This window comes from Saccoglossus kowalevskii, chromosome 18, assembly GCF_978046115.1.
Source record: "Saccoglossus kowalevskii chromosome 18, keSacKowa6.1, whole genome shotgun sequence".
NCBI classification, from domain to species: Eukaryota; Metazoa; Hemichordata; class Enteropneusta; family Harrimaniidae; genus Saccoglossus; species Saccoglossus kowalevskii.
Genome location: NC_140658.1, coordinates 18,048,571 through 18,063,576, shown reverse-complemented (window position 1 = coordinate 18,063,576; position 15,006 = coordinate 18,048,571). Strand labels below are relative to the sequence as shown.

General features: G+C 34.5%; 1 protein-coding gene across 1 annotated transcript in view; it reads right to left on the bottom strand.

Moving 5' to 3' along the window:
- The window catches only part of LOC100369691 (laminin subunit alpha-2-like), an 84,413-nt gene extending 75,952 nt beyond the window's left edge, over nt 1-8,461 (bottom strand). The window contains exons 1-2 of the mRNA XM_085492975.1: nt 8,219-8,461; nt 2,526-2,809 (exon numbers count right to left, since the gene is read on the bottom strand). Of these exons, the coding sequence (XP_085349101.1) occupies nt 2,526-2,809; nt 8,219-8,303 (369 nt within the window). The 5' untranslated portion in view covers nt 8,304-8,461. The remainder of the gene's footprint in view (nt 1-2,525; nt 2,810-8,218) is intronic.
- Between the last annotated feature and the right edge of the window lie 6,545 nt (nt 8,462-15,006).

Below are 15,006 nucleotides of genomic sequence, written 5' to 3'. Positions count from 1 at the left end.
TGAAAATTTGTTCACCTGCGTGCTTATAATACGAAATATAATATGAAGGTTCTTATTAGTTTGAGGCAGGATTTGTGATCTTGTGATGACCACTTTTAGTTGAATTACTGTAAACCACAGAATAGTGCCAGAGATAAATTTGTATTGATTGCACGAGGAAAATAGTAGAATTTTGTAGAAGAAAGAATTTTTTTATGAAGCAAGTCACAGCTACGGTACTTTCAGAAAATTTAGTCCAGGAGAATTAAATTCAAAAAATTACAATCATTTGTATTGGCTAAAAACAATCATGGAATTGGAATGCACACTAGGGAGCTCTGTTGAAGAAGAATCTTTAGAAATGGTAGGTAAGAAAGAAGATTGACCTTAAGAATGTTGATTCATGGGTGATTTAACCTTCAAGTTGAGGATCAGTGGATAAGAACTGAGAACATAAAACAGGTCTTTCTCAAAGGGTAATAAAGCGTATATGGATTGGGTCTAAGTGAATCAATGACCAGAAACATGTGAATGGTTTGACAACAACTGGGTAGTCTTAACAGCAATGTTGAAAAATATTAATATACAGTACTGTAAACCACTTTAATCGACAGTTCACAGGGAAAATTGTAAACTTTTGTATCAAACAGCATTTTACTGGGGTTTTAAATGCGACTATCATAAAATGTTGTCCCAAGGATCTTTAATTAAATAATCAAAATGGCTACAAATTAATTTTTATTGTAGCCTTTAAGTTTTGTCATCATGTTAAAATAGACACATGTCATTATGAAGGCAATTGAGTGGAATTGCAAATTGCAATGTTTTTACAACACCTCTTGACACCCCTACTGATAGATCCTCACTGGATTCTAGCATAGCATTGCATACATCGCCCAGATTCATCACCAGGCCAGCAAAAAAATGAGACTAATGAATTCTATTCAGCAAACAACAAAGTTCTGTAAGAATTCTGGAGGCAGGTTGTTTGGATAGCTGACAGTTCAGATGATTACTGTAAAATACTTTATTATCACTTGGAATTAATTTTCACTATTTTCACTCGAGAGTAATTCAGTGAAAATAAAATCCAGCGAATATACAGTTTCTTATATTTTACATTAAACTAGCCAAACATCAGTGAAAATAAATTCCATACAAAACACCCAAAAAGTCTTTTCAACAACAATTAATTCCAGCTAAAATAAAAGATTCTACAGTAACTGCACAATATGCATTTTAACTAGACCATGAAAACTAGTTCAATACTCTAAATTGAGTTATTTATTGGATTTTAATTTTGCTATTTTCGCTGAAAAATAAAATTCACTAAATTAAATCAACTTTTGGATTTCGGCATTCCAATGATGTATTCCTGAGAGGAAAAGATGTATAATAAAGGTTATTACGAGGATACTACAATGTATGCGCTCAGACAGTACGTGGTCGCATCGGTCAAAACAACAGAGCTCATTGTTTCACTGCCAACTTAAAATAGTAAAATTAAAAGTCTGTGAAATTTAATTTTTGTACAGTAACGCAGGATAGGAACTTTCTTGCATCTACAAAATCAAACTACTGTAGAATACTTTATTTTCGCTTGGAATTTATTTTCGCTGTTTTCGCTGAATGGATGATTCCGTGAAAATAAAATCCAGCGAATATACTTTTTTTCCTATATTTCACATTAAATTCATCAAAAATCAGTGAAAATAAGTTCTATACAAAACGCCCAAAAAAGCCTTTTCAGCGAAAATTAATTCCAGCGAAAATAAAGTATTCCACAGTATATCAAGAATGAACACAAAGCACAAATGGTTATTTTAGACTATTAGCCATGCAAATGTATTCAAAGATCACAGATTTGCCTGTACATGTAATTCTTCATTCCTGCATTACCATAAGACTCACACAATGTATTGCCAGTTAAATAATATGATTTGAGCAAAATGAACTGAGAGATGGTACTCATGTGTTTTGCAGAGTAAATATGACCAAGATATAGTTTTTCAACTCCAAAAATGCCCCCCCCCATAAATATGAAAATATTATGCTATAGCCAAAGATACTGGTAATTCACATGCTCGTTTTCTTGTTTTAGCAAAATAGTGTGCAAATTTTCAGAGGCTGATATAAGTTGGTTGAAAGAAGATGACACTTTTATTTGAGGGAATTTTTTACGTTGTGATGATCCACAGATTGTGGATGATCGTTGTACTGCAACTAAGCCACATTTGGACTTTTCAAAATCTATCCTACCTTCTCATGCAATATGCGCAAGTGCATTAATGATAAACGGGTAAAAGCTACCAATTCATGAATCAGGAATTAGTAAACATCTGACAGAAAAAAAAAAATTTGCTTGTCCGTAAAACATGGACATGTTCAAAAGAGTTACTGATGTGTTCAAATGTCTTTTTAACTGTGATAATATGATGTGTATACTATAGGTTAATACAACAGAAAAATTGCATCCAATGTATTTAACCCAGCTTTGAAATAAATAGGCAAGTAGCAGAAGAAAATACCTATACCAAAATTCTTACCTGTTGTAAGTCAAGTGTGATAGTGACAAAGTGATATTCTAAACCATTTGATATAGGAGGACTCTGCCACCAACTGTTGGTTCCATCAATAGCATTCTCCACAGAATGCCTGTTCCTTGGATTCAGACTATAAGCATCACACACTCTACACTGTGGGTTAGGTACAGGCCGTCCAGGAATGTGTTCTACAAGTTTACAATAAGTTTCAGCTCCATTTTCTCCACAGGTTGCATTGGCATCGATCAAAGCATTAGCCGCCAAGTTGAATATAACAGGAAACAAACCTGTGGATAAGATAACAATCATAACAGGATTTAGTATGAAGTATGAAGTATGAACAAAGAGGCTGTAATAATGCAAGGCGAACACACTGCTGTACCATCGTCTGGTTTAGTTTCTATGTTATGACTAATATTCTTAAATTCTGTGTACATAATTCCTGTATTACAGAACTGTTTCTATGACCAAATTGAGTAATATTTGAATGATTCAATGTTTTCCATTTATTTATGCTCTTATTGGAGGCTCACTTTTAATAGAGCAAATGTGGTAGCTGCAGCTGTATACTGGATTTTAGTTGTACCATGGAGGTAGAAAAGAGAAGGAGTGATGACGCTATTGTTTCCGCTGGTTTCATGATGCTTTGGATTTGTTTACTCACATACACAATGTAATTAGTTTGCAAACACGCTGTACAATGTCACAGTTAATCGGCTTACGTCTTTCGGCTGTATTCGGAAGCTTCACGAAGATTCTCAACGCACTGCGCATGCCCAAACAGATAACAATAATACAGAATGCAGTGAAAAACGTACGCTGAGTGTACTCAACGCCCGAAATATATTACAACAAAATGCGCGATTTTAAACATCTGCACAGTTCTGCACACCAATGAAAAATGACGAGTCAAAACATCTTGTTATAATCTTATCATGTATATTTAAATTTCACTGCGGAAATTTGCGGGATTTTTTTAATCAATGTCCAAAGTTGGACGACTATTGCGATGTAAAATATCAGAAAAGAAGTAATCACACATCTTGGTGGCGTCCGTATGCAGAATTTCCGGTACCTACAAGTGTGAAATGACCTTTGTGATCCGATAAAGGTCATTGCGCATGCACAATTCTTTTATTTATGGTTTGCGCATTCAATTTTATAGACGATGTTTAAACGGAATTTATTTTTTTCAGTTCTACTCTCGTTTTCTTGTGTAAATAAGCGGCTATCATCATGTAGATAAAACGACTTCTAAACAAAAACAATAAGTGGCTTAACCAGAGCGAAGACAAAGGATGTTTATAAGATTAACATGGGCTTAAATAGCGTCCTCACTCCTTCTCTTTTCTACCTCCATGGTTGTACATAGTACATATTCTCACAGTCAGAGCTACGTCACAATCCCCCAAACGTTGCCAGGACCAATCACAAACAGGAAAAGACAATGAATTTTCGGATTAACACCTCTGTTTTCCCCCACGCTAACCAAATTTCCACCAAACAACAAAAATCTTTTGTTTTCCACTGACTTCCTGTTCCGGTCCATTAGAAGAGCGCATTGGATTGTGGGAAAATCTAGGTTTATCAACACAAATGTCGCTCATGTGCAGCCCAACGACAACTGCCCTTTAAAACTCAATTGGAATTGTATTGAACACTCTTTACAAAGCCATGTAAACGATAGTTATTTTTAGATCTGTATAATAAATGTTTATATCTGCCACCAAAAAATCTGTGATACAAAACTAACAATATCAAAAGATTTGATGTAGTACTAGTATTTGCTATGTGACAAATCTATGTTCACTCATATTGTCACCATAACAACCAGCATTATGAAAACCATGGGAGGTTAAGGATGTATATCCTTCCTAGCATCAAGAATGAAGAAAGGTCATAGGTCAAGGGTTTCCCTACTACAATCTAATTGACCTTCATGTCATCCCAGGAAAGCAACCAACTTCCCTTTAAGTAGACTAATACATACTGAAACACTTCATGAAACAAAACTTTGAAAGAATAATTACATTTACTTTTAAACTATCCCATATAGAAGTGATCAATATTGGTGGGCAATCCATGATCCAGTTATTTTATGACCATCAGATAGATACACCACATGTTGCAATGGAATCTGAACTATGCTTTGCACTACAACTTTATAGGTGATGTATGGTTAACAAAGTATATAATTTATTAAATTTCAATACGCATATACCATATTTGTTCTTTTAAAGTGCATCGCCAATAGAAGCGTATCACAAAAAAATTACTTGTAGAAGGTTTAAACAAAAAAATTAAAATTGCATTCAGAGAGCATTTATAAAGCTTTAAAGGAATGTTTAAAGCGGGGGAGTCATCACCACAGCGCATGCGTCAGATGGCCATAGCTTGTTGTTGTTTACAAACAAGCATCTACCCATGGGCCTTTGCATTTTTAACATGTGTTTGTTATCGTTGCTTGGGACTCAATTCCAGCACGTGCGCATGTAACGACCCTCCCGCTTTAACTATTTATGTAAAATATATCAGATGGGCTGAAAAAAAAGATTTATTAAAATTCTGTCCTATTTTGAAATTACTGTGAATATTTTTAAATTCACACACTATACAAAGACACTACAAAAGAAATTCAAACACACAATCAAATGATATGCCAAATGGATTTCCAGTGTTCAGACACTCTGAAAACTTTTTAAAAGGATTGAAATTATATATTTCCAATAATTCATAGAAATTCACCTTCAAATATGTAATAAATACCAAAGTGACAATACTATGAATGCTCTAAATTAATTTTTAATATAACAGTCAACATTATATTAGGTATGGTTCATGTTTCAATGTTAAGCAAATCAGCTATGGCTACGCTATTTCCTAGGAAGAACACTGCAAACACTTTAATTTTGAATTTTAGGAATTTTCATAATTTGATGAGGTTCATGAAGACAACATTATGCAAATACATCAGCAAAAGTTTCACTGCTACAAAATGCCATGATTTTCCATTGACTCAAAAAAATACAAATACCAAGCCTTATATACCATGAGATAACTTGTTAAAGTTCCAGTGTCTGTTTTATCTATTATTTAGTAGTAAAATGGCCATATAAATTGTTGCAATGACCTAGTTGAGAGGTATGCATACTGGACACAAGAGGCATGGGACAAATGGGAACATAAATCAACCAGAAAACTTATAGTTCAAGCCAACAAATAAACAAACGTGCTACAAACTCAGTAGGATGTCAGTCTATTCAGTTCTATTCAATTCAATGTAACAAAGAATTCCCACTCTGACAAAAACAGAGTACATTTTTTGTATCACTGAATTCACAACAAAATAATTTCATTTTTCCTCTGAGATGCAAAGATTAGCTTTTTACACTTTCAACAGTTTTTAATTAAACTATAATTATAACTGTTATCAGTTATCATGGTGGTTTCTCATTAAGTTGGCTTTTTTTGCAGAATCAGGGGGTGGGGCATTCAAGTGAACAACAATACTAGTACATGTATTTTAACTACAAACTATACTCAGCAAAGGCGCGTTTAATTTTATAAATACCATATATTCTAGTGTATATGCAAATTTAATGATTCAGTTTACAACAAATTTTATTTTTGGTTTATATGCCCTTCTATTAGAGATGGGCTTCTAATCATCGTTCCTCAACACAGTGTAAAATATAGCAAATGATGTACATGTATATAAAAACATTAACTCATTTAATTTATTTTGTCTTATTCAATTTAATAAAACAAGGATGATTACTGTAGAATGCTTTATTTTCCCTTGCAATTGATTTTTACTATTTTCGCTGAAGGAAGGATTCAGTGAAAATAAAATCCAGCAAAAAAGAACTTTTTCTTTTATTTTACATTCAACACATCAAAAATCAGTGAAAATAAATTCCATACAAAACACCCAAAAAGTCAATTCAGCGAAAATTAATTCCAGCTTAAATAAAGTATTTTACAGTAAATCGCCTGGCAAGCGTCTCTTTTCATTGATTCAATCTGACAGAATTTACAACACATGTCACTGCACAAGCTTGAACAAGGTCACAGGTGTAAACTAATATATATATATATATATATATATATATACATGTATATACAATACAGCACACTGAGCACATACGATACTTACTCCAGCAACAGAAAATTATGGAATGGGAACAAGAACATATCAATTTGTTTTAAGGTAGAAATTGGTAATTTTTAATTTTTGAAAATAAATTAAGCAGCGATAATTTTTGATTGAGATTAGCATGTACCCGGTATTAATAATTTTAATTGCAAGTAAATACTGTACACTGTTTCTATTTTTGCGACAAACAATTTATTTCGAACTTCAGTGAAAATTGTAATAATTTTATAGCAGTGACTTTCGCGTAATTTTGATTTTCACAAATGTCATAAATTCCTGAAACTGCAAACATTTCTAGCAATGAAAATTAAATGGTTCTCGATCAGTACTTTTTGTGTGTGAACAAATATTTGCTTATCTTGTGGATGTAATGTAATATTGAATACAGGAATTTTGCAGTAAAATACATGTACTAATATTCAAAATCTTTAGTGTAGTAGTGCAAGGCGTTGTCTAGACAGATTCCTGCACTATCACTAAACATTGATAACGACAAATAATATTGTCTAGTGGTGAACTGCATACAACACATTATCATGCATTTACTGGTTTTTGAAATAAACTTATATAATTTTGATGCATTTAGACAATCTATATTTTGACTGAAAATTATTATTCAACCAGATCAACCTCTACTAAATACTAGGGTATTTTTTTCATACGAAGAAATATAGTTTGCTGCTTTTTGTTTTATTTTAGTCTAGTCACAGAAAATAAAATAAAATTGAAGAGAAGAGAAAAATAAAGCATTCAACATCACTCGTTTCAATTCCACGGTAATTAATATTACTTCGCACTAAACTTTAAGAGTGTTCAAATATGTAAGCAATCTCTACTGAGCTACGGGTAAATTGTAAACTACAATACAGTCTATACATCTGACGACCACACATATGTACTCTAGTATTGGCTTACAGCAAACTAAAACCAAAATATTCCAAAAAAAAATTCCATTCACACATTGGTTTGAAAAACTGCAAACTGCAGTGAAAGTATGTTGACAGTATGAAAGGACGTCCGTATTTTGTTGTTTCTACAAGGAACAAGTTTTATTGCAATATTTTACACATTTTTCTTTCTATTTTCTGATCTTCGATGACGTTGAGCTTATTCAGCCTGCATTAAATTGTTTATCGTGATTATAGCTGTCGACAAAGTTTTGCAGATGACATTCCAAAATATTTTACAAACAAAAACGCCAGATCACTTTCAAACGTAATTTCCTGCGTCAACAAACGGCATCAATGTTACACAAGTGACGAGAACTCCGTCCATGGTGGTCGTCATGCTGCCACCGACGGTGCCACAAGTTGCTGCCGCCGACGGGACCACAACTTGCACTTTCCTTAGCCTTGGGGAAAACCTCGCTGTTACATATTACGGTTCTTGTAAAACTGTTTTCCTTATAACTGACGCCTTTTGCGACATGTATGTTGCTTTGTCCAAGAAAGACAGTATTCAAAGTTGCGTTGTTTCATTAAAATTGGACAAAAGACCCACCCAACTTTTGACCCCAATAAATTATAACTTTTTCACTTACCGCGTTCGTTCGCGTTGGGTTGGCCGACGACCAATCCAAAGTGAAACAGTGAAATTAGCAACACCGATGCAACGAGATGCCGCATCTTCGTTTTTGTTTCGTCTTCGTTTAAATTGTGCCAATGATCATTCAAAAAGTTGAATTCACGATAACTTTCCCAGAGAGCGGGTACACTGTACGTCTTGCCCGGCACACTTGTCTTAACAATCCACGCGTTTCTTTGTTCTCATCACCTAGAGGGCCTGCATGACTCCCTAGGTTATTGCTTGTAGCGCGGAACCCATTTAGACAACTACCGGAAACCAGACACTCCGGGCACGGTACTGACTGAAAATACCACAATTGTCGGCATTTTTAAATTGTAAGATTTTACCATTTGCCTTGTGTTCGACATTTTTTTACATTGTGAGGTTTCTATTTGTTTGGTTTATTTCGCATTTTCTCATAATAAATAGTGTATGAAACGAATTAATTGTACATGCATTTTTAAGATAAGACCGGACGGTGATGTGATAAGACCTAACTCCACGGGTTGGCTGGCCGCCAAACAATACATTTTATTTTTCTACATAAAGTAAGAAACTGTTCACAATTATAAAAAAAGCTTGAATAAGTTTAACAGAAACCTGAATGAAATAAAAAAAAGTTTTGTATGGGCGAAAAAAATGTCTTTGAACAAGCACACAGAGAATTTACATGAAGTGACCATATAACGAGATTTGTGTATGTGTATAAACATCCCGCATATTAACTTGAAGAAAGAACCAGCCTTTTTACTAAACATAAAATGTATGGAGAGACATTAATAAACATATTAAATATTAAAAACGATCACATAATTAAAGACGTTTCAAAACACATTTATACTTGCTTTATGCTTAGGGAGCAAAAAATCAAACAATAACTTCAGTACCAGCTGCCTCAAAAAAAAACCCACAAAACACAGATTCACATTTATTTACATTATATTACAATTATTCATTTATCTCTTATTGTGAGATATGTATTTATTTCATTCATTTACAGTACTTTTAGTATTTCCTTTTATTTTCATTTTTTTTAATTATTATTACATGTTTTTGACTTTATTGTATTTTATGTCAAGATCTCAAATGGGATACGATTGCAATAAAGAATTACTTACTTACTTGAACTGTCTAGTTTTTTATACCAATGAATTTGTTTGAAGATCAAGTGACGTCACGTCTGGGTCATTGGTATCCTTGGTTCGATAAGTTGTCCACCAGGATATCGCTGTCAATTCGATTTCCTTAGATACGACTGTTGAATTAATTATTTTGTTCACCGATGTCTAGAAAAATATCTGAAACAGTGGAATTGGCGCTTTGTTTTTCAATGCCACGCATGTTTAGATCCTAGTCTGTATTGTGTCATGGTGTTCACATACAGTCCCCCCCCCTCGAATCGAGGTCAGGCAAATCATAGATGGTATATCCTCAGACTAGTAATATCTAAGGTATATTGTATAACAGCCTATCGAAGGACTGTGTCTTGATTGTTCGAAAGCTGCTTATATTGTTACCTCGATCGAATAAAACACATATCGCCAAATAAAATCACATTCAAATTATTCAATTCAATTCCTCGATGTACTCGCGTATACCTAGTTACGGAAGATTTGTGCCACAAAGCAATCCAACCAACAGTGTTGCATTATAATTCACTGTTTGCTAATGAAGTAGAGATGTTGATATGAGTTTTCCCATTATAAACCGTTACATTTGAACTATAAATATTGCCATTTTATTTACAAAGAAGTGAGTTATGCTGAAATCACAGTCCCTCCAAGTTATGTTGCTTTTTCGTTCACAGTAAACAATGGCACAAATATTTCGTGTTCATGTTATAATCACGTGACGCTGGTGTAAATTGTTGACGGCATGTATGTTTCAATTTCCTATATTTTATCTTTACCTAATTTGTTTTTATTTTTATTACATAGGCGCTCACGATCACCAAAACTTAAAACTGCCAGCTAATAAGTAGTAATTAACTATATATTTGATGTTAAAAATTATTTAGGTATGATGTTTTTGTTCAAAAAACGGATACCAAGTCGAACTATTGGCGAGAACTTCAACTAACCATGGAGCTAAAATAAGAAAAACTAACCAAATAGGCGTCTTGATAAAAACGTAACTGTCTACATTAAAACGTACAACGTACTTCAACCACAGGGAGCCCAGGAACTATAATCAACTGTAATACGCAGTCTCTATGAGCGGGGGGGGGTATCGGCTGGTATCTAGTGTAAGAAATACATGTAGTCTATTTCTTACACTAGATACCAGCCGATACCCCCCCCCCCGCTCATAGAGACTGCGTATTACAGTTGATTATAGTTCCTGGGCTCCCTGTGCTTCAACAGTTTAAAATATTACCGTTGTTGTGTGAGTGATTACCTAACTTTGCATATATCTTCGATATTACAGCAATTTTCAAAAGTATTCTTGGACAGCAAGTTGACAAACTATCTCGCGAACAAACTGCTTGGGATTTGAATGAATAAAAGCTTGACGACAAAATGTATTGGGGTGAGTTGAGTTGCGCCCTCATCAGTGTCATCCAAAGTTATCGGTACGAGACATTAAGCCACTTTTTGACTGCTATTTTCACGCCTAAAATTATCAATTGATACGTAAATATTATTAGTTTTTATGTTTCTAAGCATGAATTATTTTGTTAAGTGAAAAAATGTGTTTTAAACTCAGTCTACGGCAACTTTATTTTTGTGTATTTTAAAACGAGGCTCCTCATTAGCCCATTTGCATACAGAAATTCCCCTTGTGACGTCAGAAAGGGAAGTCGCATGGCAGCTTGCATTGCCGATACGTGTAAATAAGACAAATTTCTTGTGCAGTTTTCTCGTCTTTGACTATATTGTCACTTATGTACTTGTTCGTCGAAGAAGAATGGACCATAATGAACACATAGTATCAATTTTTGTTGCATGGGGTTGAGTTAGATGCGAAATATGTCCGTTCTGGTGTAGCTGGTCACCGTGATCGTCACCGACACCGGCGCACGTTTGTACACTGTTGCTGGACAAAATAGAATTTGACGTCGGAATTATCTCGTTATTTAGCAGGTTACTAGGCACGTCACTACACTGTTTTATTTCATCGATCGTCTGAGTAAAACTTTCAAAATTAAAATAAAAGAAAACATATTTTGACATTCTAAACATTAGACTATAGTGATCACTATAAAATAATTAAAAAAACGACAAATCACAGTTACTAAATAAATGACAGCCGCGTGGAAATAAATCGACATTTTGTTGAAATAGGTGAACGCGTCGGGTCACGGCGAGGGCAAGTGCATTAAAAGCGGCGTTTAATTGGATAACAAAAATCATCGAGATCGACACAAATACAGATAAATTCAGAGTGGATTCGAGTTAGCTTGATCCATGGCGTGATTGTCATAATTATAACATCGTATTAAAACTTTATTTGGTGGAAACACATTGACCAAGCCCGGATTCTTATTTCATAAATTATTACGCAGATCAAGCTGCAAGCATGGAGGTAAAAAAGAACAGAGGTGTGAATTCGACATTCAACACCAATCACCAAACAATTCAGAAACTTTTAGCCTTCGAAAATGAAAACAGTTAGTAGTGTGTAAGGGCTGTGTAATTTCCTGTTTGTCCGACGCTTCGTTTTCGTGTCACTGTCAAAAGTATTGCTACCTTTTACTTAACAGGGACTAAATGGTCTCTATGAAACGATAATCAGGATCGCAAAAAAGTCAACTGATTTGAAACACTTGCCGGACGTCTCTCTCTAATCTGAAATCCGCCTCGGTGATCATGGGCTGGTCCGGAATCTATTTCTTTCAAAAGTGTTTATGTTGTCGGCGTTTCTCTTTAAACCTAGTCGTTTTGTTATGGACGAGGACAGTTGAATGACGTCGCACCTTCGGATCGATTAGAAACGTGTGAATACATACACTATGGCTATACGTTTCACTGCAACTGCCTACAACACAACATCTAAAAACTCTCTCTCAAAAAAAAAAAAAAAAAAAAAAAAAAAATAGACAAAAAAAAAAAGAAAAAACGCCGACCGAAAAATGTATATTGTTTAAAAGTATGTATACTGAACGACCAGTGTTATTACGGCTCAGGGGTATGACTTCCTCTCACATTTTGTCATTTGGTGGCGCACTTTCGGCGAGAGTCGGAAATCCGGAAACAGTCGACCGTTTCACGATAGGTGGGCGTGTCTACAACACGAGAAATATCCCAAATTTACTTGGATACGAGTAACCATTTTCAGCAAAAAAATCAATAACTGCCCATTTCAGTTATACACAGATCTAACATGGGAAACGTGAGGGTGGGCATTGCACAGGCACTTTAAATATCATTTTCAAATATACGACTAATTGGTTCATACATCAGTTCATAACTACGATATTCGTAACATATTCACAACGAACAAAACGTGGTGTTGGAAAATGTCAAATGTCAAAACCGACAATTTATTAAAATAAAAACAAAAACGGATTTATCTGCGCCGTGAACATTGGTTGGGGTGGCGCTTTTCTGCACTGGTGTGTAATGCGGCCTTCTTCGGCACTGGATGTGATTCTCTTTGCCATTGGACGTGACCGGGATGTGACTCTCTAAGTTCGGCACAGATGTGTTATGCGACCTTCTTCTGCGCGGATGTATAATGTGGCCTTATATTCGGCACTGATGTTCAAGGTGGTTCTCTTCGCAGTGGTGGCGGCATGGGGGGGGGGGGGTAGAAGGGCGGGCGCCCCCTCGAAAAAATGTTGGAGGCGTCGCTCCTCCAAAATCAAGCTGAACCCCTTTGTGTCAGCAAAATTTACCCCCCCCCCCCCAATGCAGGAAATAGCGTTTCAGACCCTCCCCAAATAAATTTAAAAACATGTAACATGCTCAAGTTTTTATTTATTTTTTAAGGTTTTTCTGAAACTTAAAACCTCCATTGTTACATATTACAGAATCAATTTTTATTTTATGACTATTATTAATTTGATTTTTTTATTATTTACATTAGTCAGTAAATAATGTTTTATTCAAAACAAAGAATGAAATATTTTTTCTTGGATTTAAATGGCTAGATAACCGAAAACTTGTTTTTTCTTTTATGAAAACGGCGGGATTTATTGAAGAACTGTTTTGTGGTTGGAGACTAAGGCGACGCACGTAGTTAAATTTCATCGTTCATCGTTTACAATGAAGTAAAATGTAATTGCGAAAAATGTTTATTGGAAATTTGCGCGGTCCGGTTACGATAAAGCACGCTGGTGATAAGTAACATTTGAATTATTTCTATGGTAACAAAGCCCTGGATACAAAGCTATAGACTCACTCAAAAGTAATATTGTATGTATTATTAAAAGATATAAACATGAGGAATTGGTCATGCGAATGAATGTATCGAATTTGTCCGTATTGGCATTTGTATAGAGTATGTGAAGAAATGTATACATTTCACACTGGAAAATAAAATGATATTCGTTTTAATGTCGTTCGCGTTGCATATATAGATTATATTTACACAGGAAATATTAATATGCCAGAGCGGCATGGCAAGGTATACGAAATGATGTGAAGACACGTTTAGTTCCAAAAAATCATGTTTTAAAAAGTGTGTGGGTTTCAAGTGTACTGTGGCTATTAATCTCGGTGCTGCATTCATATATATTCCTACAGCGTTGTTTGAATAATAGCGGGGTACATTTCGTTTCATTGGCAACCCCTTGGTTAAACCGCTGTGGTATATACTGTACTATATATATATATATATATATATATATATATATATATATATATATATATATATATATATATATATATATATATATATATATATATATATATATATATATATATATATATATATATATATATATATATATATATATATATATATATATATATATATACTAGCATATTTCTGCAAAGCCATAACAACCACAGTCCCTCTATCACCGGCCTGGCCTGGTCTGGCGGCTTATCCTCCGGGACCTACGGCGTACGGTTTTCTGATAGATAGCGTAGTGTTAGCTATCCCATGGAAGGTATAAACAGATATACCTCCATGGTTATCCGTTTCATGCCGGTTATTTTACACGTTTTCTTGTTTTCCAACGTGTTTTTACTAAATCTCACCAGTCAGAGTATACCAGCCTGTGGCCCAACATTCAACTTCTATCTGCCATAATGCAATATTCGCGGTAACATACATAAACTTTATTTACGCTTATATTTTTAGGATTCGTAGTCAAATTTGAATTATATTTTAGTAAGTCGAGTTGTTCGTAAACTATACCTACCAAATTCATCTATTATCGCTGCATTACTTATAGCGGTTATTTTTTGTTTACTAGTAAGGAGTATAAATTTACAAAATTTACAGTGTGAATATGTTCAATTTTAGGGGCAACGATATTTCCACAAATTTTGCTACCAAAGATAAGCATTTTAAAACAGGTTTGTATTGGAATATCCTCAAGTGATTTTAATTTAGTGGTCACAGAACATAGTGCTTTCAATGCTTGGTCAGCCTGAGAATGAACTGATTATATATTCGCCTACAACTCACTCCATGACAACGCAATGAAAACTAAAATTATCAAGAATTCATAATACGCAACTGAAGTTATATTTCATGAACATCCCAATACTAAGTCACACATGTGCACTGTTTGCGAGATAATCACATCATCGCGAAACAAAAGCACATTTCTCACAGTGTTCGTCTTTGGCTCTCAATATTCTCCTCGGG